Source organism: Anser brachyrhynchus (genome assembly GCF_964034855.1).
Source record: "Anser brachyrhynchus genome assembly, chromosome: 2".
Taxonomy (NCBI): domain Eukaryota; kingdom Metazoa; phylum Chordata; class Aves; order Anseriformes; family Anatidae; genus Anser; species Anser brachyrhynchus.
Genome location: NC_137695.1, coordinates 63,108,149 through 63,135,556, shown reverse-complemented (window position 1 = coordinate 63,135,556; position 27,408 = coordinate 63,108,149). Strand labels below are relative to the sequence as shown.

The 27,408-nt window shown below is 42.9% G+C and overlaps 1 protein-coding gene across 2 annotated transcripts; it reads right to left on the bottom strand.

The window, feature by feature from the left end:
* Window positions 1-8,286: 8,286 nt before the first annotated feature.
* Window positions 8,287-25,852, bottom strand: FKBP9 (FKBP prolyl isomerase 9). 2 transcript variants are annotated; one of them, XM_080582972.1, is made up of 10 exons: window positions 25,459-25,852; window positions 21,649-21,794; window positions 21,268-21,457; window positions 20,423-20,568; window positions 19,121-19,310; window positions 16,797-16,942; window positions 15,325-15,511; window positions 13,379-13,524; window positions 11,627-11,790; window positions 8,287-9,920 (listed from the first exon to the last, which is right to left on the bottom strand). In XM_080582972.1, exons 1-10 carry the CDS (start codon window positions 25,713-25,715, stop codon window positions 9,738-9,740), a joined length of 1,755 nt encoding a protein of 584 aa, XP_080439098.1. In that variant the 5' UTR covers window positions 25,716-25,852; the 3' UTR covers window positions 8,287-9,737. The 2 variants fall into 2 exon arrangements, with proteins under 2 accessions (XP_080439098.1, XP_080439099.1); XM_080582973.1 differs by lacking the exon at window positions 25,459-25,852 and adding an exon at window positions 24,934-25,080.
* Window positions 25,853-27,408: the final 1,556 nt, after the last annotated feature.

The window sequence follows — 27,408 nt, the reverse complement described above, 5'->3', positions numbered from 1 at the left end:
GCTTTCTCTCCCACTAGCAAGTCATACACATCTCAAAAAATGGCCTCTTTCCTGTTCAGCCTAAGTGCTAAGTAGCACCAGTTGTTTGTGTTTTTTTTTTCCTCAAAGCCAGAAAATTTGTCACTACACCTGCTAGAACTTTTCCAAGAAGGCAAGATAGTGTTGGATGGCAGAGTCTTGATACACAATCTGAAGTAGTGTGAGCATCCTTTCATAATCACATTTCACATGACATCCTCAATTACACAGGACTCCTTGTATATAATCTACAGTCATGTTATTCCCTCCTCCTGACGCAGGGACAGCTGCATCCCCAAAAGCAGGAGCCTTGGAAGCCATCTATTTGGGCAGAAAAACATTTAAACCAGAAGATGCCTGAAGAGCGGATAGGGTCTTGGCTGCCTTCCTCATGAGTCAGCAGACTGGGAGAGCTGAAAGTGCTCTGGCGGTGCCAGTGACACAAGGAGACGGGAGCAGCAGCAGCTGCCTCAGCCCTGGCCTGCCAGGAGCCCATCAGCCAGAGCCAGGGAACAGGGAGGGCTTGAAAGCAGCAGCAACAGCTGCAGCACCAGCAGAGCCACTGCTCTCTCCCATATACACAAGGCCAAGTGCCCAGCAGCAACGGGTTCTGCAGCTGATGGTAACTGGCAGGAGCAAAGACTGTCCAGGTGGGAGATACAGTGCAGGGTGGGCTGAAGGTGAGGATGACTTACAATAGTGAGGCTGAGCAGGGGAGCAGCTGCATGGGGTGGAGGAAGGCACAGACCAGGGCAGCAGTTTGGGGTGTAGTAGATTGCCTTGGAGCAGCCTGGCACAGAGCAGCTTTGTGCAAGTAGTTACGGAAGAGCAGGAGGAAGTATATTATAAGACATCAACAATACTGGGACAGGACAGGCCTGCAGGCACCCCTAACACACAGCAGGGATGGAAAGGACATTCCTCACTGCACAATGGTTTGCATTTTCTCCCTTTCCTCTCCTGCTTGGATGTGCCATCAAGCCAAGCTTCACACACAGTCCTTGTGGCCTCTCCCTGCCCAGCCCATTCGCCCAGGCCAGAGAGAAAGGCAGGATGGTCTCATGCAAAAATTGAAGGAAGGAAGCAGCCTTCTGTGCTGTCATCTTCTGCCAATGCTACAACTTCAGCACTCCAGGCAAGAAGAGCAGGGCGATGCTGTGTATGAATCCCTCCCAGGACCTCAGTCTGAGGTGCCTGCCCAGCAGTGCTATCTGCAGTACCCTGGGCATCGCCGGGCTTTTAGGGAATGCCACAGCATCTACAGGGAAAGTCAGCAGACAATTTCTGCAACAGTCCACGTGTTGGGTTTAGGCACCCATATTTATATTATTTAGGCACTCGATTTATATATTAGCTGAGCTGACATCAGAGGGGGAGGCAGGTTTTTGGCATTTCTTCGTTTGGGTGTTGTTTTTAAAAACAAGGGATCATGCTGGATCTTTTGTCACAGCTGCCAAGTAGAAGTCCAAAAGGCAAAGGCCTTCTGAAAAACGCCAAGGTGTTTGGATGCACTGCTTACTCAACCAGTCTCCAGGTGCAAGGGGCTAATTACCAGGCATTACTCCCAAAGTTTACACTGGGACAAGTTTTTCCATTTACAGGCAGGTTACCTTTGGAATGCAAACAACAGTTAAAATGTAGAGTATGTGAAAGGCAGCCGATAGCCACAGTTCCACGGCACGAGATGAGTCAGCAACACGCACTGACACAGGATCATTCTGGCAATCCAACTATCAGTGAAGAAGTGGGTACCATTCTCATTTCTTTGTCATGTTTCTGAGAGGCAGGACTGTCCTACATTCGTGTCCAACTTGTCTCAAGATTTCATATGAACTCATTGATCCTTCCCTCCACATTTTTTCCTCAACCTCACCCAACCCCAGACGAACCAAACCATCACTCCTTCAGCCTGATGAGGATCCCGTCATCCAACCCAGCCACAATAAAAATAAGAGCATAGGGAAAAGCATTAGGCAGTATCTTTAAAACCAATTACCACAGCGGATCTCCAACTACGTCTAGTTCAAGTTACTCAAATTAGTATAAGCCTGCTAGAGCCGAGGCAGTATTAGCGCCGGATGATTTTGGCAAAGCACATGATTGTTTTCAGTATCCACGTAGGTAACTGAAAGGTTCTGCCTCAGGAAAGGGTTTCAGATCCAGCAACCATCTCTCAAGCATGACATAAGCACGACTTACCAATCACCTCCAAGCAGATGGACAATGAACTGTCATTCACCAAACACTCAGTCCACAATGACAGTCACTTAAGAGAAAAGGATTTTTGCCCTTCCATAAGTAGGCAGGTAAGTTCTTTTCCTATCATGAAGTCATACCGGTCTCTGATTCTGTGTTAAGGATCTGCCAGAGGAGCATTATGCCTGCTCAGCTTCTTGCTGGGACGTAAGAGCATCTGAGGCTTGTTGATGCAACAGAGTTCTCTGGTGGAACCCATTTCCCAGGGAAAGGGTATCTGCAAGCCAAATAATCCACTTGAAATGCCATGTGTACAGCTTTCTAGGGGAGGGGGAAAAAAAAAAAAAGTTGTTTACATTATCATCCTGAACCAGGAGATCTCATTTTAAGAACCTACATACTGCTGGACAGATTATCAATATCCTTTCTTCATCTAATGCTCTGCTGCTAGCTATAGTTCTTGCTTACATGGTAATTAAGAGAAAGCATGAGATGCATTTTTAGATACACCCTTCACATTTTCAAAATCCCAACTTTTTGTCCCTGGTATGTTAGCAAGAAATAAGAACTGATACTATCAGCCACCTCTCCAAAAACATGAGCAAACAGCACACTGCATTTACTGCAGATAAAATTAACACAGCAGCTACAGGTTAAACAATCCTTCTCCAGCAGGCCTACTGTTCACAGTATGTCTTTCTAAATCAATTTTCTAACCAGAGACGTTTTACAGCCCTAATCATACACTTCATTTATGACTCGATTTGGAAAGGAAGGTATCATGCATTTCCCAAACCATTTTCCCATAACCAAAAGCATACTTCTACAGCTTAAAGCAAGAACTACCAACAGCATTACGTGAATTTACAACTTATTTTTTCCTTCCATACTCAATATCTGTTCTGTCTGTAGCAGATGTCCAGGGTCAAGTATTTGTGATCTTTACCTAGCTAAAAATGTTTCTGAGTGGTGTTGCAGCCAGCTCAAATGTCCTCTTACTGTCAAACACACTAATAGTCCTGAACTGAGCCAAAAACTTACACCAAATGATGTAATGATGATGATCTTACAACTAAAGATGCATTTTTTCAACTTAAAGAAAAACTGAATGCTTATTCACACAGAGAAGTACAACATTTGAGTTCAAGAAATGCAAAATTCTTATTTAAGTTTTGAATATACTTAGAACATGTAGAGTTATAGAGCAGAAAATATCTCTGTCAAATGACAGCAGAAAAAATATTTGTAAATACCTGGATTTTTCTGGGTACACACTTGTATTTCTTTCCTCGTCCTGCTACAATCCAGTAGGTAATTATCAACCTTGATTGCAGACAGCATCTTCTCATCCACAAGCTGCCTAATAGGAGCCAGCTGCCAAGCTCTGAGAATAGCACCTGGCTGTTCTAAGAGGGGAACAGCAGCAGCCTAGCTTCTGGAGAATCTCACTTTAGCTAAACAAGACCATTTTCATCCAGTTACTGATGATGTTTAAAGAGTTATCTATTTTTCCAAGATCAGTTATCTTAGGTACATTATGAAGTATCTAGTTACTTTCCATTTAAAAATAATTATACATTTTTGAGGTAGAAAATACTTCGTTTCTTAGTTTTTCTCTATCTACCACAAGTCACCCCCTCTACCAAGATGGTGATGAAGAGGGATTTATTTATTGATGGAGCTGGGATGTGTAGGGGCTGTGCTAAATTCTCCTAGTCAATACCAGCACAATTTAACTTCCTAGCCAGCCCTCCTTACCTCTAGGATCTGTTCGTGGTAACTTGCTGGTTGTACTCCACCAGCTGCACAATGAGTGCTTCTATTCCTCTCTTGCTATCTTCAAGCTCCCACAGGTCTCTCAAGATCTGAAAATGTTTTCTTTTCTCTGCAGAAAAGAATAGGACTCCCATTTGGGACTCCAGTCCAGGCTGCAGCATGGCAAGGGCAGGAGGCAACAAGCCCCAGAGGCCAACACTGCAGGGTGAGGGACCAGGAAAGGTTCCCTGCTGGAGTACCTGTGCTTTTGAAGGGCCACCACACACTGTGAGAAGTCAGGGGTGGAGGTATTCAGCTTAAGTAAAACTATTTCCTGACAAGGAAGATGGTTCTAAGCTTGCCTTTAAGGTAGGCACCAACAGCTGCTAACAGAAAGAAGACTTCAGAGGGTTTATAGAAATAATCATAATTTCTGGATTTTATGCAGTTTAGCATAATGCAACCAGGTAGTCCTACCTTATGTTGACTTTATTTAGGCAAGTAAATATGCAGTATAATTATTCTGCAGTAAGTTTGTCCATTTATCCTCATTTTTTCCCAAAGCTGTATTCTCATTTCTGAAATGGCATCCTCCAGCCTTGGCGGGTGAGTTGTGTGGAGGGGGATGTTAACAAAAAACTTTCTCTTGACAGAAAAACATTTAGGCAGATCACAAACCATGTTTATGAAGGCCTAAGAAACAATGGAATGAAAATTTCTCTCCTCAGACTTACCCTACCCAGAGGCAGTGAAGTCAGACCTGTTACACCATCACTGCTGAGTGCTTCTGAAGAAAACCAGTGCAGCAACTTCAGGGATTACCAGCTGACTGTACTTCTGTGTAGTGCTGCTCTTTGTACTCTGTCTGCCCTGCAGGACAAATCTGCTGTCCTGGTTCACTAGGAACTCTTCAGATCACCTCCAAGGAAGCATCTGCAATGATCCTCTAATGCAGAAAGACCCAGTCACTAAGATTTTCTCCAATAAAACAATTTTTCATACACAGAACACATACTTGTCTGTTCAGGGTATGTATGAGAACAGAATGAGGGGCTGTTTCCACATTTTGGGGAACTGCTTCTAGCAGCAATTAGAACTTGCTTCCAGCCCCATCAGCTCCATAAATGTGCAGAAGCAATACATCTGAGCTATAGCAACAAGTGACCAACCTACTTCAAATTTAAACCAAGGGGAGCGTTTTATTCAAGTCTTCTGAGAAATCTGCTTTCACAAGATGTCGACACTTCTAAGGAGGTAATAAACACTTGGATTTCCATTGCCATCCACTGATTTCACAGTGTTTTCATGTGGTATAAAGAGCTGATGCTAGTCCCAAAGCAGATCAGGCTTCCAGCATTTTATGTGTAATACATGTGGTTCTGGAGCTATAGAAGTGAAAACATCAAACCTCGGATACAAAGCACAATGAGTTTGCTTTCACGAGCCTAAGGAATGAAGCATTGTTGTTCCTTGTGTATGTAAGCCAGCTTCATTAGATGAGAAACTCTGAGGACCCAGCCTAGAGAAAGATCACCTGCCCAGCTATCAAAAGTGATGATGTCAGAATGCAACGGTTAATTTAGGGAAGTAAGGCTGAAGAATTGATTTTACTTCACTTGTGTGAAGCACAAAACCAAAGTCTTCTCGTGGTTTATTATTTTCAATTGCTTTGAATCAAATAATCTTAATGTAAAATGTTTTTTTTTTTCTCAAAGATTAATAGTGATTTGAACATAAGATGACTTGTGTGCACAAGAACGATGCTGCATGAATCATAGAATCATAAAATCATAAAATATTCCGAGTTGGAAGGGACCCATAAGGATCATCAAGTCCAACTCCTGGCACCGCACAGGTCTGCCCAGAAGTTTAGACCATGTGACTAAGTGCACAGTCCAATCGCTTCTTAAATTCAGACAGGCTTGGTGCAGTGACTACTTCACTGGGGAGCCTGTTCCAGTGTGCAACCACCCTTTCAGTGAAGAACCTCTTCCTGCTGTCCAGCCTAAACTTCCCCTGCCTCAGCTTCACACCGTTCCCGCGGGTCCTATCACTGGTGATAATGGAGAATAGGTCACCTGCCTCTCCACTCCCCCTCGCGAGAAAGCTGTAGACTGCGATGAGGTTCCCCCTCAGCCTCCTCTTCTCCAGGCTGAACAAGCCAAGTGACCTCAGCCTCTCCTCATACGTCTTACCCTCTAGGCCCTTCGTCGACCATCTTCGTCGCCCTCCTCTGGAGGCTCTCCAACAGTTTAATGTCCTTTCTGTACTGTGGTGCCCAGAACTGCACACAGTACTCGAGGTGAGGCCGCACCAGCGCAGACTAGAGCGGGACAATCACTTCCCTTGACCGACTAGCAATGCCGTGCTTGATGCACCCCAGGATATGGTTGGCCCTCCTGGCTGCCAGGGCACACTGCTGGCTCATATTCACCTTGCTGTCAACCACAACCCCCAGATCCCTCTCTGTGGGGCTGCTCTCCAGCATCTCGTCGCCCAGTCTGTACGTACAGACAGGGTTGCCCCGTCCCAGGTGCAGGACCCGGCACTTGCTTTTGTTAAACTTCATGTGGTTGGTGTTCGCCCAGCTCTCCAATCTGTCCAGATCTCTCTGCAAGGCCTTTCCACCCTCATCCGAGTCCACAACTCCTCCAAGTTTGGTGTCGTCGGCAAATTTGCTCAAAACACCTTCTAGTCCTACATCCAAATCATTTATAAAAACATTGAAGAGGACTGGCCCTAAAATGGAGCCTTGAGGGACCCCAGTAATGACCATCCGCCAGCCAGATGTGGCCCCATTTACCACAACCCTTTGAGCCCTGCCCGTCAGCCAATTGCTCACCCATCACATGATGTTTTTGTTTAGCTGTATGCTGGACATTTTGTCCAGTAGGATCCTATGGGAAACCGTGTCAAAAGCTTTGCTGAAGTCCAAAAAGATCACATCAGCTTGTCGACCTTGATCGACTAGATGGGTGATCCTATCATAAAAGGAAATCAACTTTGTTAGGCAGGACCTACCCCTCATGAACCCATGCTGGCTGGGACCAATGACTGCATTGTCCCCCAGGTGCGCTTCAATAACTTCAAGGATCATCCTCTCCATAATTTTACCAGGCACTGATGTGAGACTGACAGGCCTGTAATTGCTAGGGTCTTCTTTCTTACCCTTCTTGAAAATTGGCACAACATTTGCCAGCTTCCAGTCCACTGGGACCTCTCCAGATTCCCAAGATCGTTCAAAAATAATTGAGAGAAGAGGTCCCGCGATGACGTCAGCCAGCTCTTTAAGCACTCTGGGATGAATCCCATCCGGACCCATGGACTTGTATGGATCCAGGTGGAGCAGCAAATCCCGCACACGTTCAGGGTCGGTTGGGAGTTTGTCATTCCCACCGTCATGGTCCTCCAGCTCAGGGTACCCTGGGTCCCAAAGCCCATCATCAGTGTTGAAGACAGAGGTGAAGAAGGCATTAAACGTCTCTGCTTTGCCTATGTCATTGTCTGTGAGGAGACCCTCCCCATCTAGTAGTGGACCTATGTTTTCTTTGGTTCTCCTCTTTCTGTTCACATATCTAAAGAAACTTTTTTTATTGTCTCCCACAGACATGGCCAGCTTCAACTCTAGTTGGGCTTTGGCCACATGAATTTTCTCCCTACATATGCGAACAGCATCCCTGTATTCCTTCCTTGTCGCCTGACCCTCCTTCCAGCAGCCGTACACTTTCTTTTTTCACCTAAGATCCAGTAGAAGTTCCCTGGTCAGCCAGGCCGGCCTTCTGCCCCGCTTGCCTGACTTCCGATATTTTGGAATTGCCTGATCTTGTGCTTTTAGGAGGCAGTGCTTAAAGATTGACCAGCACTGATGGACGCCAATGCCTTCAAAAGCAGTTTCCCAGGGGACCTTGCTGACTAGTTCCCTGAGCAGCCTGAAGTCTGCTTTCCCCATATCCAGGGCTGAAGTTTTGGTGACAGTTTTCCTTCTGTCACCATAAATTCTAAATTCAACCACTTCATGGTCACTATGACTGAGACAGCCACCAATTGTCACGTCTCCCACAAGACCCTCTCTGTTCTCCAGCAACAGATCTAGGAGGGCACTTTTCCTAGTTGGCTCTCTTAGCACCTGCACCAAGAAGTTATCATCTAGGTGCTTTATGAACCTCCTGGACTTGCTCGTGTCAGCCGTGTGGTGATCCCAGTTGATGTCTGGCAAGTTGAAATCCCCCATTAGGACAAGGGGAGTTGATCTTGAGGCAATGAAGGGTATATGCTTCTGGTCTGTTTCTCACCCATCAAAATGCCATGAAGAAAATGTAATTGATCAACATTTTATTTAACAAAAAGATCAGTTATCCAACATTTAATGGTATCAAACCCAAAAAATAGTTTTCTGCATTTTCTATAACAACTGTATTAAAAACCAGTACAAAATGTTTTCACCCAACTGAAGTATCAGTTTTTAAAGAGCATCTCAGGGAGCTTATAACCCACACGTACAGATGAAGAAAAGCAAGAAACTAGACACAAAGCATATAAGGAAACACAACTCCCTTTCTACTTGTCTTTGACAGTGTTGCTGTATACGTATTTGTGCTCTTTACATGTAGTGTACTGAGGGGGGGATCATACAGCTTTCCAGAAACATGTCTATTTAGCATATTTTTCTATTAAACAGCTTGCTACACTTATAGATTTAATGGGTGATTTTATCAAGAGTTCACATAATCTAAACAGCACTCCCAGGACTCATTTTGTATCGAGGGATATGCCAGAACATTCGCAGGTGTAAACAGCTGGGTCTGTTTCTTGATTTTATCACTGTCTTTTTGTTTGTTCACCATGCCAGACTGCTCTGCTGCATAAACTCTAAGTAGCTCCTTAGTCTAACAATTCCCAAAATAGGAGACAGAAGCCCAACGTAAAATCAATTGTATCCAGTATTTATGACAGTATTTGGACCCTGTAATATTAATATTTAAAGTCTAACAAAACTATAAATAAGGTTGCAACTATAAAGGTTTGGGAATCACTGATCTAAATAAACACTGTTTTAATAGGCCAGCAAGAGTCAAGGTTATTAATTGAATATATACAGATGGTAGCAAACTCATTTCATAAAGTAAAAACCCAACACATACGTGGTTACAATTCCAGGCCTGTTTAATTCACAGCTTATGGAAATTTTGCAATGGCATGGCTATCATTTACATGTTCTGCTATTTGTAAATCAAGGGCTCCTGCTGGCAAATATTCCTATGAGTTTGTTCCATTACTGGAAAGAGTGCTCGTGCCTTCTGAAAGGAACTGGGATCAACTGCTGACAATTTTGACAGTTTATTTTCATGGGGGATATTTTCTGGTTTGTTCTGCTGCAGAAATACTTCAGATACAGAAGGTTTCTTAAAACTCTTTTAAAAGCACTCTCTATAGTTTTCTCCCTGCCACCCATCCAAGTGACTGTGTAGTGTTCAATGATGACTTCTAATCTTTTAACATAAAAACAGACCACATGCTTCATGATGTGTCTGGCAGTACACTCTATCAGTTTATACATCCTGTCTTAAGACACTTACCGCTGTTTTTCATTTTTAAATACACCTGAAAATTCCAACTGAAAATCTCTTCCTATTTTAACAGTCTACCCAACACGTGCATGGGCACACACAGGCTGAGTGCTAACCTTTCAGAAACATGCTTCCTTAAACCCTTTCCAGTACACGCATCCTAGGAGTAGGTCAGCTCAGTGCTCTTTGCTCTTCATAGCTTTACAGTTCATCATGTTCCTCTTTGGCCTCCTGGTCTTTCAACTTGAATTCTTCAGCGGTAACTTTACCATTTCCATCCCGGTCCTGATTGGTGAACATATTTTTAACAATCTTTTCAAAATCAAAACCAGGAGCTAGTTTTCCTTTGCCGGAATCAACTTGAGCTTGAATATATTCTGAAAACTGCATGGGAAAGGAGGAGGAAACAGCTCACAATGCAACAGACATTTAGAACTGAAGAGAGAATTCTTACAACTTAATTTAAGCTAATTAGGACAGACACATGAAGTTAAATCACACTATGTGGAGCTCAGCAAGAAGTTCCTCATTTATTCCAGTGGGTTCTGGACCCATATTAAGAAAATTGATTTCTCATAATTTAGGGTGGGGTTTTTTTTGAAAATTTAGGGAAGATAAGTTGAGTGACTTAAGACCACATGTATATGGAAAGAGGGAGGATAATTCTGCATGCTGATACAAGAAGTTCACATCGTAATACAGGCTCTACCTGCATCTTAGAAGAAGTAACACACAAGAAAAAAAATGAAACACAGGAATGAGACTGGAAGCATCAGTATACCATCAGATTTGTTAAAGTAGCTTCAGGCATTATGCCTTTCATTCAATTCCCATAACTTTGATGGGGTGATGAGGGATGAAAAGGTTGTCAGGTTGCAAGGTTAGTTTTCTCTAAAAATCCTTTTCCTGATATGTACGAAGATGTTACTCAAGGTGATTAGACAACATCTGACAGAAGTCATGCTGGTGGCTTAGCATAAACAAAAAGCCCACAATCAAACACAGTTCTTCCAATTGCTGTGATCTATGGCACTACTTGTTAAATAAGCTTCAGCAACGAGAGATATTTTTGACATTCATTTACACTTTTTAGGCCAAGCGTCCTCTCCCATCGCCCTGGCTCCTCCTTCCCCTCCTCACTAGATATATGGATATCAACATCCCACCTCATTTGTTCTCTGGGCTGATAAACTCTTTTCTCCTCTGCAAAGGCAGAAATGAAAATAAACACAAGGGAGAGAAGATGGAGAAAGAAGGAAGATAAAAAGGTGGAAGAGAGTGCCAAGAACAGGAGAAATAAGGTTTCGATTTAACCCCATCGGTTTGTTAAAATGCTGAAAGTCATCTCATGCTATTCCACAGGTCCACAGCCTGCGCCATGAGTGCTGCATGCACCACTGCTCCAACAGGGAAGGACACAAAACATAAAGACATAAATGCAACAAAGAAGACTGAAGAGAATAATAAAAAATAAAATTAAAAAAAAAATACAGACTCAGTTAAGAGAAAACACAAAGGAAACCTCACAGAGATTTACGTAATACAAGGCGGTGTGGCAAAGGGAAGTGAGTTTCCATTAGGGCACCCAGTGGCATTCTCACACCAGAGACTTGTAGCACAAGCAAGGAGGGGGAAGGACTCGTTCACACAGCACACAATTCACCTGTGGAGGTTCCAGAAGGGAACAGACAGCTCCTGGATACACTGGTACACTTTGGCTCAAGAATTCACCATAAACCTCCCATCAGCAGACACTGTGAAGGCTGATGCAGTGAAGGATCACTGAACACTACCTTTGCCTCTTATGCCTGTTCCCTACGGATCTGCTGTTGACCACAGCAGGAGACCACAACAGTAAACAGTCTTAAGTAGTATGGCCATTCTTCTATTTTTTTCTTTCCACTTCTCTGACGCTAATTAAATGTATTTTAACAGACACTCTGGCTTCCTGTTACCTTGACAACCACCATCATGTGAAAAAAAAAAAGCGAAACGAAGCGAAGACAGACTGCATTCTTCAATACCTGACTACCTTAGTGATGGCAATAAGGAGAAAACCACTGGAAGTGTTTTCACTTAGCTTAGCTTACCTCCTCCAAAAGAACCTCTCCATCGTGATTCTGGTCTATTTCTTCAAAAAGATTGGGAGAGACTTCACCATTCCATACAAACATGTATCCTTCAGGCAAGCCAGACACCAGCTCCAGCAGTTCAATATCAAAAACTAACACAGCACTACCAGGCACTTCTCCTTCTGTCACAACAAATAGCAAAGAGAGGTATTTATCCTCACTTACATTGAAGAGTACATTTCCTTTAAGTCCATAATAATATTTCTCTTCCAGCTCCAATGGCTGCTTCTGTATTATGATCCCAAAGCCCTGGGATTCCAAGCTCACCAAACCTTTCTGTTCCCTTCAGCAGAGGCGAACATAACATAAAGGAGGAGTTCATAATAAAACTGCATCTTTTATTTTTTTATTTTTTAATTTTTTTTTACTTATAAAGCAAAAACTGTGGGAATTAATTAATTTTCCTTCATCTTGACAATACACTGTATATCCAGGTGGTATTGACAGACTCAATGGTATTGTAACTGCTGGGTATATTACTTCAATGAAACTACAGAAGGAGTTTAATTTATACTTGAAAAAGTTGAATAGAGGTCACCTCTAACTTCTGTCCAGCAGCAAACAAGAAACAAAGTCTTCAGATTTGCGTGCATATACCAAAACAGTAACAATCATGTAATGTTTCAGACCATGGATATCAACTGCAATTTGTATGATCCCAAATACCTATCACTGCTATATTTATAATGTTTTTTTTAACATAACATTTTTTTCCCATTTTATGATGAAATTTTCAATTTGTTATTTATAATCACGTTTTTATACAATGGTGTAAAATGCTGCATATTCCTAATACTCATAATTTTTCATTCATAATTCTTTTGGAAACGAGGTACAAGTGAAAATGCTTCTTTATCTCTTATCACAAATTAATTCTCCATTAAATTTGACGTGTGATATCTGACGGTCTTTGTCAAATACAAACTGCTCTGGGGGTATTCAAGCTTACAACTTATGCAACCATTTCCATATTAAACCAGAGCTTATTGATCTTGGTGATCTCGCGATAGACTCCTTTCCCTCAAGTCTTTAACTCAGAAGGCCAACAACACCCATATATACTGGGATATGAAAGTTCTTGTCCCTTTTATATTGTTCTTTTTAATTATTGTTACCTTTGTTGTTAAAAATTGATAAGCCTCAATGCTCTGAAACAGGGATTCCCTAGCTGCCTTAAATGTATTATTGCTGGGGTTTCAACAGCAGTGGTAAACAGCTTCACATCTTACATTCAAATTATGTAGTTTCTGAATTTTGAGTGTTCCTTGAATTTTCTAACACATTAGTGCTGAACTGTTCCTTTTAGTTTTGTTTCCTGCATAACATATTGTATGTTGACGAGCGAGTACCCCATTCTCTATTAGTGAGAACAGTGTTTACATCCCTCTGCAACACCAGAGTGTCTGGAGCTTTCCGCTTTGACAAAGCGGCATCACTGGGGCATGTGTTCCCTTTAGTACTGGGTAAATCTTTATACTGGCCACAGTAGTAATATGACTTGAAATGCAACACAGACAGTATGTTCATTTCACTGGGGAATGGGAGGACTGTCTAAAATAATGAAATAAACTCTAAAAAATCATATTCAATCAGATAAGAGATACTCGCCTTTTATCCTAATGCACAGCAAGTAGCACAACCTGCATACATGCACTTCAGCTGCTCCAGAGATGCTAAGTGGATGTGCAGTAGGTTACTGCACTTACTTACCCACTCCATCTTCCCCATAACCAAGATGAGGTGGAATAACGACGGTGCGTCGTTCTCCAACACACATATCTTGAAGGCCCATGTCCATCCCCACCACCACCTGTCCAGATCCCAGGACTATATTGTAGGTCCTGCCTAGACTGTGTCTGAAGGAGGGAAAAAAAAAAAAAAAAAAGAACTCAACATACTACAGAGAGTTTCTGTTGTTCAAAATTACCACATAAGGAGCAGTTCTAGTTAGCGTTCTGTCATTGCCCAGAATCAACTTCATGCCCAATGTTCTACCAAGCAGTTACCTGAAGTTGTTCTCAAGGTAGCAATATAGAGACAACACCAAACAGAAGTATCCCTACTGTTGACAAGTCATCTGGTATTAATTATATGTTACTTGAATGAAATCCACTTAGAATCATTAATCCTGCCAATTAAATCCCCAAAGCAGTTTATCTCTAAACAAGAGCTTTTGCATTTCAAGTATTTTCAACTCAACCAAGTTGGGATTTTTAGCAGATCTAAAGTTTTTCCAGATGATCTAGATCTAGAGTTTTTCCAGATGTCCCAGAACTACAAACCTATGAGGATTTGGATACATTCACATGGATCAGCCATTCCTTTAATGTTAATCATTCACTATGATGAGTGAATTATCACAATAGCTGGGAAGAATAAGAATATCACTGTTACTTAACCATATTATTTTTTGAATTATACCTTGCTGCTGGTAGCTCAGTTCTAAAATTATAAATTATCAAGAGTTAAAAACCCAGAAGTTAAGCACATATTGTGACTCTAAAAGAACAGTGCTATGTTAAGACTTAGTATGTGGTATGCACCACAACAGCAGAACCTTTTCTTCTGTCAGCCTCCTGTCTTTGATTATTTGGCTTGGCTGTACCACTGCAGGACATGCCTGTACAACAGAGTATTATTTGCAAAGAAAACAATTCAGTGGATAGGAGACCAGCCTTAAAATTAGAAGTACAAGATTCATTATCTTTGATGCTCTCTAAACTGCTTTTGATAAGACAGTCTCAGCATCCCTTGGTTCCTTCTACAAAATGAGAATTGAACATTTTTGCCATATAAAAGGTGTTTTCAACTGTGCACTGTGAAAATCGAGCTGCTTCCTATATTAATTATAACCTGTTTAAAAATAGCTTTCTCCAACTACCATTCCAAAAATAAAATATTATTTAGATGACTAACGCTATGCAAAATATGAAAACAGAAAAACAAGCTAGCAAAAGTATTGTAGCTGCAGCAAACAGTGCTGTGGATTTGCTTTAGTTGGATATGAGACAGACCAGAGCAGTCCCTGACTTCCTCATAAACCTACTGTCAACAGGAAGGAGGAATATTATCATCACAGGCATATCCAACCTGATGATTTCTCCACGCTGACACTTACTGCAACAGTACAGGACAGGGAAGTCAGCACCCATGTGTGGGACAGACCTGGTGGCGACCACTTACTGTACAATGCACTCAAGCTGGCTTTAGCAAGATCACACTGAGTGCCTCTCAGACCTCTCAGGAGCACTGAATCAGCAGGGTGCAAATCCTACCCATGAAACTGAACATACTTAGTTCATTCGCACAGAGCCCTGTGTGTCACTCTGTTATGACTGCCCGGATTCCTGAATTAGCCCATTTGAACAAAATGCCATGCAGACAACCTGTTTCATCACTCTGCTTGTAGTGTTTATGTTCTTTTCAACACATTCCTACATCCTCTATGTTCCTGGTTCTCTCTCTATGAGAAACGGTCTTTCTTTTCCTCTTCCTACACATCTTAGACAGACAGGCATAAAAAGAAAACCACATTCTAAATAAATGCTCAATTTTTTAATTAAAAATCTTTTATTCTCCTCCAGCCTGCTTTGTATGCTATTCATTCTGCCTTCACAGCTGCAGGGGGCATTTTCTTTAACACCTAACACACTTACGTTGAGTCTAGCAAAGTACCATCCAGGAGTGAAGCGTTGTAGTGATATTTCAGGTAATCTCCTTTCTTACTCAACACGGTGCAGTTGGAAGGTTTGTAGTTGACAGTAATGCTGACCGAGTCTGAGGGGTTGTGGAAGTCAACCACGTGTATGTCAAAGACCAGCACTGCAGATCCTGGAATCTTTCCTAAATAGGAAGCAAATTAGGACAAGTAGAAAAAGAAATGGTACCCAAAAGGACTTATGATGACCACATACTGTACCCAGTAGGAATGCAAATTCCCACTATGTCCTCTACTGAGTCATCTTGCTCTTCTTGTTCAGAACTAAAGGATTGCATCTCTGCTATATGGAACAGCTGCAAGCTGCATCCAGTGTAGGACAGAGAACTAGTGGAAAAGCCTTGAACATGCACTCAGTTCCATAGTGAAGGAAAAATTTCCATTACTCTGAATTGGAGAATTAGGCAGAAATGAAGCAATAAGCATGTACTTTCTGTGACCACCCTAAATGACTGGCTGTTGTTTCATGTACCAATTCATTATCGATCGTCAGAATTCTTTAGGACTTCTCGTGCTTCAAGGAATGCCATTGTGTCTTAAAAGTTACATTTTCCTAATATGTCCTGATAGCAAGCAACTTCTTCCTCCCACTTCCCAGGATAATGTGCAATTGCATTACCAGCAATGCCAGACACATCCAGAGACAGCAATGGATTTTGTTGGTAGAGAAGTCTTAATTCCCAAATCAACAGCACAGAATTTGCATCCACAGAGGAGAGGCTTCTCTTCTAAGTCACTTTTTCCAAATAACAACCCCGGAGGTACCTTTGGAAACACCAACCACAAAACTGTGATTGGCTAGAAGTGTTATCGTATTTCAACCTCTCACTGCAATCTTTTTAGGTATTAATGAGTCTTCCCAAAGGAATTTTAATTGTATGTTATACATACACAGATACTTTGCTGTTACATGCATCCACTGTTTACAGAGGCGGCTTAGGAGTCCACAAAACCTGTGGCTGTGGAAGGAACGGGGAAGAAAACTTAACGCAATGAATTCCTTTAGCGTACAGCACTTGTTAAGATACACAGGAAGGAAGGTCACACCGCAGAGTTCCTGGCATCCAAGTACCAGTCCATCTGCAACACTGATTATCCAAATGATTTCAGGTCATCAACTACCAGTCTGCTTGAAATACTAATTATCCAAATGATTTCAGGTCACCAATTACATGAGAAACTGTCCTGCATTCCTATTGTCCTGCCTATTAGCTAATTAAAATAATTTTGCACATTCTGGGTGTAATCCTGTTAGTTGTATGCCCACAAAATAATGAACTAATTCATAGGCCTTTCAAATGCCAAAAAAGTGGAACAAATACTTTATGTATTTTAACTACATAAAACTGCACTGAACAGCAAAGGAAACATCATTAATTATGTAAGCCTTGAATGAAAAGTCAAGCTCACCTCTTCCTTCTTCTCCATACCCAAGATGAGGAGGGATTATTATTCTTCTCTTTTCACCAGTGCACACACCTAGCAAACCTTCATCCATCCCAGCAATCACGTAACCCTTCCCGACATAGGTGTCATACGTACGATTTCGTGAGTAGCTGTGGAAAAATATTTTCTTTTTAGCAGTGGCCGGTGCTCCAGAAAGCACAGAATTTTGCAATCTTGCAACACAATTCTTAAACCAGTTAAGGTCAAGCACATGGTCATTAACTGTCACCAGAGAGGCACAATGCAATCACCATGTTCGATGTATCTAGGCCACCACGCTTCATCAGTCATTGATGCATATGCATCGTTTATCAACCAATACTGGGACCCTGGCTAGGGAACAGCTTGTTTGCAAATGCATTTCTACTTCATATTGACAAAACAATCTCACCTATTTCTGCACTTTATTACAGCATGATTTCAGTTGAGTTTAAGTAGCTGACAAAATTAGTTTTCTCCTTTAAATTTTCCCCTGCCCAAACTCTATTTTAATAAGTGCTTATCAACTAGATACAGTTTAGTATAATTTTTGTGAGACACCTATCTCATTTTGCAACCACAGCTATGTAGTTGAACTGCTACAAGCTGCAGGTGGGATAAATAAACTCTCCTGGGATGCACAGCATTAAAATGAGTCATGACAACAAACCAGTATCAACACTATCCCTCCCTTCTTAACTATGTCAATCACTTAAAATGTTGGTTGAAGGATCTGCTTCAACATCTAAGGTAAGAATAAAACAAGCCTACAACAACAGATGACGTTTATTAGAAGGATGTGTCTGCCTTCTGCCTTTCTTCAAGGCATGTTACATGAGGGTACAACACAAAGAAAGGAAGGCAGAAAGGTTTTAATTCATCTTTACAAGGTAGCTCTTGGAATGAATGACACCGGCACTGAACCTTAGTTAATTCAGAGGCTTGCTGAACTGGTCTTAGTCCAGACAGCCCTGGCTGAGTTTCCCAGGATTTGTTCTGCAGCTGAATATTGCAGAAAAAGAAATGAAAGAAAAGATTATTAGAGTTTTTGACCCCAGCCATTAGCTGTGCTTTTGGCATGCTCCCTGTAGTAGTGACAATTTCTTTCTTGGTCAGCTCCAAGGCTTTCAATAACTACTGTTGGCTGCTCTATTTCTTTACGGGCTTGTTAGACACGGGCCTTTCTTGGAAATTCTGCAGGAAGCCAGGACGTGACACTCTAAGGAATAAACCTCGTAACAACTGTCAGCTCTTTAGGATGATGAAGAGGCTACTGTCTACAAAGCATTTATTACTATTTACTGACAACAACCCTAATATAAATATAACAGCCACTTTCAAAAATTTTTTAATCACAACAGAAAAGACAACACCCATTTACTTCTCAAAAGAGAAACGTTCTGGCCAGGTGCACTGTGGATAAGCTAGAAGTGCTTAACTTACATTTTTTATAAGCTGTAAGTTAAGATCTGCACTGATGGCTGGCCTCCTGCTTTCTACCCTACCACAAAGAAAGGCAACTGAATGGGGAGATCAAGGTTGACTGTGAGCCTTACTGCATCTCAGTTCAATTATTTGAGATACAATTCCCTGAATCCTCCTCATAGAAAGTTGTACACATGGCATACTACTCAGCTGATGTTTGCAAACTGATCCTGACCTTCAAGCAGCTGTAGAAGTATGAAACAATCTGCTTTGAGTTTAGTTTGCAAAACATTTTACAGTGTCTCATTTTCAATTCTTGTTAGCTACTCATAACAGCTTTTCTGAAAGCAGGTGTAGTAAAATAAAGTATTTTTCATTAAAGAGCAAAAAAAAAAAGTCAGGAAGCTACAACGGGATTATTCATCATATAATTCTGCACGTGGTGCTAATGTACCCACAGCACTTTGAATATGAAGTGACAGTGAACCTTCTTCCTTTATCACAGAAACCGTGTTGCTGAATTGTGACCCACAATTCTCAGAATGTAAAATGGGAATCGTATTTATTTTCTGTCCCTTCAGTAGTTTTACCTATTTGGCAGATAAACTCAGTGGAGCAAAGACTATTCAAGCACACGTCTAAAGCACAGATAGCTCCATAGGATGGATCATGACCCCTAGATGGCGACTCTAACACTGTCAAAAAACAAAATAGGCCTTTGTCTTCCTTCCCATATTGAAAAGATTTGTAAGTTTTTTATTAAGAGAAGACTCCAGCTCCACTCACAAGGAAGGAGTAGCAAAGAATTATATTTAGGTATATTATGAACCGGACAGACAAGACAAACTAGAAATGGCATCTGCAGTACTGAACAGTTTGGTTACCTGGAATCAAACAATGTGCCATCCAAAAGTGTGCCGTTGTAATGGTATCGGAGGAAGTCTCCTGTTTGGCTTCTCCGCTCACAAGATGCAGGTACTTGCTGGTTCTCAATAGTAATACCATCCTTAGGGTTATGGAGATCTAGCAAAACCACATCAAAGACTAGAGAAGCTTGGCCAGGGATCTCCTTACCTACAAGAATGTCAGAGCAGAAACTTGTTACAACATACCAGGTGTTCTAAAAGGGAGCTTAAACATTTTTGCTGAACAAAATAAAACAAAAACAAATTAGCGTAATCTCTTTCTAGTCAGTTATTTTATGTGTGGGTTTGTCATTTAATTCTCCCATTCAATTATTTCATTCTGTTCCTATTGTGATGACATTACCTCACCAAAAATAAGCCTCTTCAGTAATGCCCACCTTAGTCAATGTACACCAGGTCCACCTGATCTGCAAGTTTTAGTCTACCAACACACTTATCAAAGTGCGTAAAAAATCCATCACTATACAAACGTGGTACATTTGCTCTTCCTACCCTGTCCAAAACCAGAGACCACATAATGGAAGCTGAAGAAGGGTAAATTAAGTACCTTAGTGAAGAAATACTTCTCCATTGACACGCAAATTATAATATGGATTGCTTTGTCTGAGAACCAATGAGCTCAAGAACTTGTCAAATTTTTAAAACAACCATCTCTGTAGATAACAAAGCCTTGTAGATTTATCACAATAAATGGTAATGAACAGATGTGAAACTTTGTACACCATCAAGACATCCTTAAACATTAGAGCAGAGCAAGAATTTAAGCAAGGAAGAATTCGAAACTATACCTAACTGCCCCTTCATTTAACATGGGAACCTCTATACGTGACCTAAGGCAGTCTCATATGACTAGTAATCCATCTTGTAGCTATTACTGGGGCATTTGTTGCAAAAGAGGAACAAAAGTGGAACTAAATTTTATATATAAGTTTTCAGGTCTCTGTGGCAGTCACTGGAAGAATTACGCAGTCACACGACTTCCACTTTTTGGCGACATTATTAACCACAGTTGATACTCTCTGAATGAAATTACATTTTATTTTTATCAAAAATATATGTCAACTAAGCAACTCAGTGCTCATGCTATTTTAAAAAAGGTATTTTATAATCAGTCACATAATACATTTTTAACCTCTCTTTCCAGCACTTTGGTCCATTTGTCTGAAATTGGCAGTAATGTTGGCCAAGAATTTAAAATACACAAGGGTCAGGTTTGTTTTAGAATATGGATGTACTGGATAAAAAAGGAGTAACTTTTACCATCTCCTTCTTCTCCATATGCCAGGAAAGGTGGTATCGTGATGATGCGCTTCTCTCCTACACACATTCCCAAGAGACCCTGGTCCATACCAGGGATCAGCCATCCAATTCCCACATAGGTATCGTAAGTTCTCATCCGATTATGGCTAAAAACAAAAAAACAACAAGCAAAAAAAGCAATGTAAAGCCATAGGCAGGAGCAACAATAATCCTCAAAAGTCACATACTATGCACAAGATATGTCACAACTTGCTGCTCCCAACATATGGTTCATTGATTTGCCAAGGTCTTGCTGAGCAGCATTTTCCAGAGTGCTTAGCTACTTCTGAAACCTTACAGGGGTTTTGATAACATGACTCACAAACATAATGGCAGCTGTTATTAAAGCATCGTTTTCCACAGAACTTCAATGAAATACACAGGCTATAAACTTAATATCTCATTATGAAAGTGTTAATAGCTCAATGTCTCTAAGAACTCTGCCTGCTTAATTTATAAAGCTTGTATCTGAATTGAATAGCTATGCTGTAGTGGTTACAACAACTATTAGCTGACTAATTACAGACAGTAATACAAATACAGGGAATGAAATACTACTAAAAAAATAGACCTGGGCTGCTAATACCCACCTAGAAATAACTATTATTGGTTTGAGTCAGTACTGCTGTCTCATAATTTCTGAATTACTGATTTTTATATGACGCTAGCTTTAATTTCCTGCGAAAATTGCCTGTTTCTGGTCAATTAGCACTAATTGCCATAACAGTAGAGGGGGGAGGAAAAGACAGTTTCGAGTGAATCAGACACCTGCTAAATACACAAGCACACGAAATCCAGCTGCGCACCTCGAATCAAAGAGGGTCCCATCTAAGAATGTCCCATTGTAATGGTATCGCACGAAGTCAGACACCTGGACTGTCCGAGTGCACTTCTCGGGTTTGAAGTAAGTCTGAACCTGCACTTCATCCTCCGAATTCCAAAGATCTATTAGAAGCACATCGAAATGGAGCACGGCATTGGGGGGTATCACACCAGCTGAAAAGCAAAACAACACAAGGGAGTTTGCTTCCTTTTTTCTATAGGACATCAGCAAGAAGTGAATCAATCTGCACATTCCCTAAAGCAATCCATGGGATACAACTCCTTCCTTTTTGTGTTTATAACTCTCTGTATGTCCATCAGTCACCCACACAAGGAGCTATTCAGATGCCTGGTGCTGTACTTACACACGCCTTCATTCCCGTAGGCGAGCTTGGGGGGAATTTTCACGAACCGCCGCTCGTTCACGCACATGCCAACCAGAGCTTTGTCCATTCCAGCAATGAGCTGGCCTTTTCCCACAAACACGTTGAATGTGGATCCCCTGTCATAGCTAAGGAGGGAGAAGCAAGCAGAAAAGTTAGTGGCTCATTTATTCATTAATGGCTTCTGCTTTTGAGAGGTTAACTGTACCCCATCTCCTCCCTGCCTTGTTAGCATAACTCTATCCAGAGGCAGCTGCCAGGGGAATGGTTGAATCCAAGTGCTTCTGAAACTCCAAGCCAGCCCTCTTCCTGTCCACTGCGCACCATCTACCCAAAATGTGATCTAGTGGTGTGCAACAGTGATCCATCCTGCAGACACCCACAGCCTGTAACTACACGTGGTTAATTCATGCTCTAGTACTATAAGCAGCACTGGAAAATTAAAGATAAAAGAGAAAAAGTAAATGCTATTATAAGGTATGAAAGTATGGCTGCTCCCACAATAGGATCTTATCTTTTTGATACTGATAATAAAAAACAAATTACACAAGATCAATAAGCTTTACAGCATGAGACATCATGCTTGGTGATGGTGGCAGAAGAAGAAAGGGAAAAGGTGCCTTTGTGAGTCACAGCTGTGAGATTTGCCAACTGGTTAACTACTTTCTCCTCTACGTTCCCAGCTCTCATTTCCCTAAGACTTAACTAAATACCAAAAAATAGAGGCGTGCTTTAAACAGCAAGTTTGCCAGATCAAAATACAGCATATCCAATCAAATGATTCGCTACTGCGATAACCCATTTGAAAGGTAAAATAAATCCCATTTGAAAGGTAAAATAAATCATTTGTAAACACTAATGAAAGTTTTCCACAGAGCACTGAAAGCAGAAGTGTTAGCACAACACCAGCGTTGGCGTAAGCGGTTCCTCTGACCACCTCAAGCCACACAATGACCCCACTCTGCTGTACCTGAGTTATTGCTGTTACTCGTTTTTTAGAGGAATGTATAAACATATGTCAGGATGCATTTCAGAAGTTTTGTGCCTATTTCTAAGCGTTCACTGCTTCCACTTTCTCAAATTCTTATTACAATGTAAAGGACTTTTTTCTGATAAAAGGCAACATTGGAAAACAATAATAAATAAAAAAAAAAAGGCTTCTGCCTCTGCCTGCTGAAACACTCTGGAAAGCAGCCAGTGGCTAGATATCACTAGGGAAATGATGTCAAACTTTCCTTCCAAGACCGTGCACATCACTTCCACAACACACTGAGCCTCCTAACAGTCCCAGAGCCTCCAAATCCCTCAAATATTTCACTGAGGGATCTCTCTGTTTGCTCCATGATTTTCTTCTGGCAAACATTTTACTTAAAATAGACAACCCTCTACACAGAGCAGTCACTTTCTGTTGCACCAATATTCCTGCTCCCAGGCAAGGATGGAAAATATTTAAATAAGCTCCTGAAAAGCTCTGCTGTACATACAAAAACATAATCAAGATGTTAAGATTAATAACATTCTACAAAACCCTCAGAAGTGGTATTCTGTAGCAATTGACAAAGCTTGGCACTACATCTGGGATGATTGTAAAACAGAAAAGTATTCCTTTTTTTTTTTCTAAAAATAAACCTAAAATTAAAAAAAAATGTTGATGCTAAGCATAGAACTGAACAAAGCAGTGAATGGACCCTGTGGCTTTGACCAACTGACTTTGCAGATTCCTTAAAGCTGAGCACAGTTCGTTTCTATTAGCAGAATCTACCACATTAACAGCAGATGCATAGGCAATTAGATTCGGACTTAAAAATCCAAATGATTTTGTGTCTATGGAAATAAAAATATAAACACTGATAAAAAGAAATGAATGAAGAAGGACATTAGTTAATTATGTGAAACAGTTATGATTAGTAAGACTTTGTAAGCAGCCTGTTAATGAGAAGAGCAGTATTTCTACTTTCCGCTTGGAACTATCTGTAGAGAAAGGAAAGTTTAAGCCTCAAGAACGTTTTCAGCAGTTGAAGAAGAAACAAAGTAAACCTGCCCTCACTTCAACACCTGAAGTATTTTCAAGGCCAATTTCACAGCAGTGTTTGACTACATTGATGCTGGGAAGCACCTTCATAAACTTAAAAAGCAAGTAACAAATACAAATGGTAAAAAATGGGTTTTGTAATAGGCTGATTTCAGGTATAAATTGAACATCTTTAACTTGTACACTCTAAGTGATAAAGAATTTAAGACAAATATTCCAAAAGATCCCTTCAGTTGACCTACAGAACACAAGAACTCCAAATTTTCCAGTAGTTCCTAAAACGACAGACCACTGTCATAAATCCAAAAAAAAAGTCCCGCAGGTACTGAATAACAAAAATGTCTGTCGACACGAGCTGCCATCTAGGAAAAAAATGACAAGCTGGCCATAGCTGATTTTTACAGCCTTTTGAAACGAAGATAGCCGTACAAGTACTCAGGTTAGATTGGACTACCATCGTTATCATCTAGTTGGCAGTACTGACACTTAGAGAACCCAAAGTGACAAACGTACAGCTCTGCACAGCCCATTCCCTACCCAAATAATTCACAGCCTAATTACCAGGTGCACAGACTTAAACCCGAGCCCTGTCAAGTGTCTGGCCTCAGCGCAAGACTTTGCTGGCACAACTCAGCACACCAGTGAGGGAGGCTAAGTGCGTACTTGTACAAATCAGAAACACGCTTCTGCACACAGGGCCGGTTTCCAGAATGTCACGTATTTTTTAAATGAGCAGTGAGCAAGCTGCCTTTGTGCGTCCTCCGTTCTGCACCCAAGGCTGATTTTCCGAGACTGTCGGCTGCCAAGGAGTGCACTGTCCTTACCAGGCTTCTTCCCTGGGACTGCACCAATGCCAGCGGAGCCACCAGCCGTGGCACCCTGCTCTTGGTGTGGAGCTGCGCTGGTGAAGCGGCACTACCAGCATGCTGAAGCTGGGCCAGCCCAAGAGGAAGCGCTGGCTTTACTCTGAGGATAGCTATTTCCCTAAGGCTAGAGATTTCCCTTGCAGCGCAAGAAAAATTAGCAGGATTACTGAAAATCTAGTTTGTTTTTCCTTCATGAGCAACACTTTGATCAGTGGCAGCGAATGAGGAAACAAACGAGCACTGAGCGGTGCCAGCACCCCTCACAATCTCCCGATCCCACTGTTCGGGCTTCCTGACCCCAAAATAACAAGAGGAAGGCTGCAGGACATTCCACTGCAGATGGGTCATGCTCATTTACAGGCAACTTACACAACTACTTCTAAGTAAGAACTGCTGAAGGATTCTTCTTCTGGTAAAGACTCCTCGTTTCTTGCTCTGTGGTAGGTTTGAGCCTCGGAAGGCCACAGAAGAGGTATGGAAGGAAATGGGCAGCTCCGTGACAGGACGTAGCAGAAGGAAAGGGGCAGGATAGTGCTGCACAAAGTGGCTCAGTGACGGGACGTGGCAGAAGGAAGCGGGCAGGTATCGCTGCATGCAGGAGCTCTGTGACGGGACATAGCAGAAGAGGCAGGACAGCACTGATCGTAGTGGCTCAGTGACGGGATGCAGGCTCCTGTTCTCCATCCTGCCCGGACACCCCGGCGGTCTCCTCTCCAGCAGCACCAAGCCGTGACACTAACATGGTGGCGGCTGCTGGGCTCTCTGCCCCGCTGCCCGGCGGCCCGGGCCCGTCTCTCCGGCCCCTGCCGTCCCTCGGACACCTGCCTGGCCTTGGCCCCGGCCCCGGCCCCGGCCCCGGCCCCGACCCCGGCCCGTCCCCGGCGCCCCTCGCACCTGGAGTCGAAGCGGGTGCCGTCGGGGAAGGCGCCCAGGTAGTGGTAGCGCACGAAGTCCCCCCGCCGCACCGCCCGCGGGCAGCGCTCGGGCACGAAGCGCCGCTCGACGCGGACGTCGGCCCCGTCCCACGGCGGGTCGGCGGCGGCGGCGGGCACCGGCGGAGCCTGGCAGGCCGCCCAGCTCACCAGCAGTGCCGGCAGCAGCAGCAGCAACGAGCCACAGCCCGGGCCCCGCCGCGCCGCCGGCCCCGCCATGGAGGGCGGCAAGGGGTGGGGGGAAGCGGGGCACGGCGCGCACACGGCCGTGAGGGGAAGGCTCCGCTCCTCCTCCTCCTCCTTCTCCTCCGCCTCCCGCCGCCGCCGCACGGCTTGCAGACGTGGATGCCGCCGGCCCCTTTCCCCCAGAATGCTCCCACTCGCGGCGGGGGAGGAGCAGCCGAGGGGCGGCCAGGCTGTGGGGAGGGTGGCCCCGGTGCGACGTGGCGGCAAGGGGAATGGCGGACCCCTCGCCCGGGGGCTTGGTCGGCGTGTAGAATCGTAAAGGTTGGGAAGGACCGCCAAGACCATCTGGTCCAACTGTACCCGTACCACCAATGTCACCCACTAAACCATGTCCCTCAGCACCACGTCCAACCTTTCCTTGAACATCCCCAGGGACAGTGACTCCACCACCTCCTTGGGCAACCCATTCCAATGCCCAACTACTCTTTCTGAGAGGAAACGTCTCCTAATTTCCAAACTGAACTTCCCCTGGCACAGCTTGAGGCCATTCCCTCTAGTCCTGTAACTAGTTATCTGTGAGAAGAAGCCGACCCCCAGCTTTCAGGTAGCTGTAGAGAGCAATGAGGTCTCACCTGAGCCTCCTCTTCTCCAGACTAAACAACCCCAGTTCTCTCAGCTGCTCCTTATAGGACTTGTGTTCCAGGCACTTCACCAGCTCTGCAGCCTTTCTCTAGACACACTCCAGGGCCTCGATGTCCTTCTGGCACTGAGGAGCCCAAAACTGAACACAGCACTCAAGGTGCGGCCTCACCAGAGCAGAGTACAGCGGTACGATCACCTCCCTGGTCCTGCTGGCTACACTATTCCTGATACAAGCCAGGAGCAATCAACGCTGGTGGCTGGCAACTGCCCATTTTTCATATCTTCTTGATCTTGCAAGTTATGGTAACGAAGAACTTGGGTTTCTTCTCAGTTATTCTAACCAGTTTCAGTGAGGAAACATAGAAAAGCTAGGCATCTGGCCCAGAGCAAGTTAAATAATACTATTATTTTTTGAGAAAGCATTGACTTCTGTGGCACTGCTTTCCTGGTTAAAAGAGATGCCTCTCCCTTCGGGGGTTACTGGTTGGAAATGTGGGGTCACGGGGGAATATAATTTGTATAAGAAGCACTTCTGACAAGATTTTGTCCTTGATAAATTATTAAACAAGTGCTGCTCACGTTTGGATGGACTGATGGAGAATGGAAACTACTAAAGTCAGGCACGCCACTGTGGCGACAAATGCTTGAGTGCCTCGGTCGGCAGGATGAGAGTTCATGGGCCCAGCTCTCCAATCCTGTGCGTCTGACACACAGCTGTTTCACCCCAGCACCAGAAGGGACACAGCCAAATCAAATATTTTTAGAGTGCTTTCAAAAACTCTTGTATAATATTGACATATTGCCAGGAAATGGCTGCTGCTAGGTGATCTAACCGGTGAAAAAAGCTAGCAACTCGTGCAGCTATTTAAAGATAACCAGATTTGTGGTTACAAATCACATCCTCCTTCCAACAATAATCAGGCTGCACATTCCAAATCAGCCCTGTAAAATATCCTTTAAACAACCTGTTTAAATTGTCTGGCGGTTGCCTTGATTTAAATAGCCCTTTTTTATGTTGTTTTGTATAGGGATGAATTATTTTCTCAAGGACAACTCATAGTTCACCACTGAAGCGTGTTGACAC

Excerpts from the sequence above, each read along its gene's own strand:
- FKBP9 (XM_080582972.1), bottom strand. The coding sequence starts at position 25,715 with ATGGCGGGGCCGGCGGCGCGGCGGGGCCCGGGCTGTGGCTCGTTGCTG. Across the intron at positions 15,512-16,796 it reads GTATGGAGAAGAAGGAAGAG|GAAAGATTCCAGGATCTGCA; the intron begins GTGAGCTTGACT and ends CTTCCTATTTAG. Across the intron at positions 9,921-11,626 it reads GAGAGGTTCTTTTGGAGGAG|TTTTCAGAATATATTCAAGC; the intron begins GTAAGCTAAGCT and ends TTTCCCATGCAG.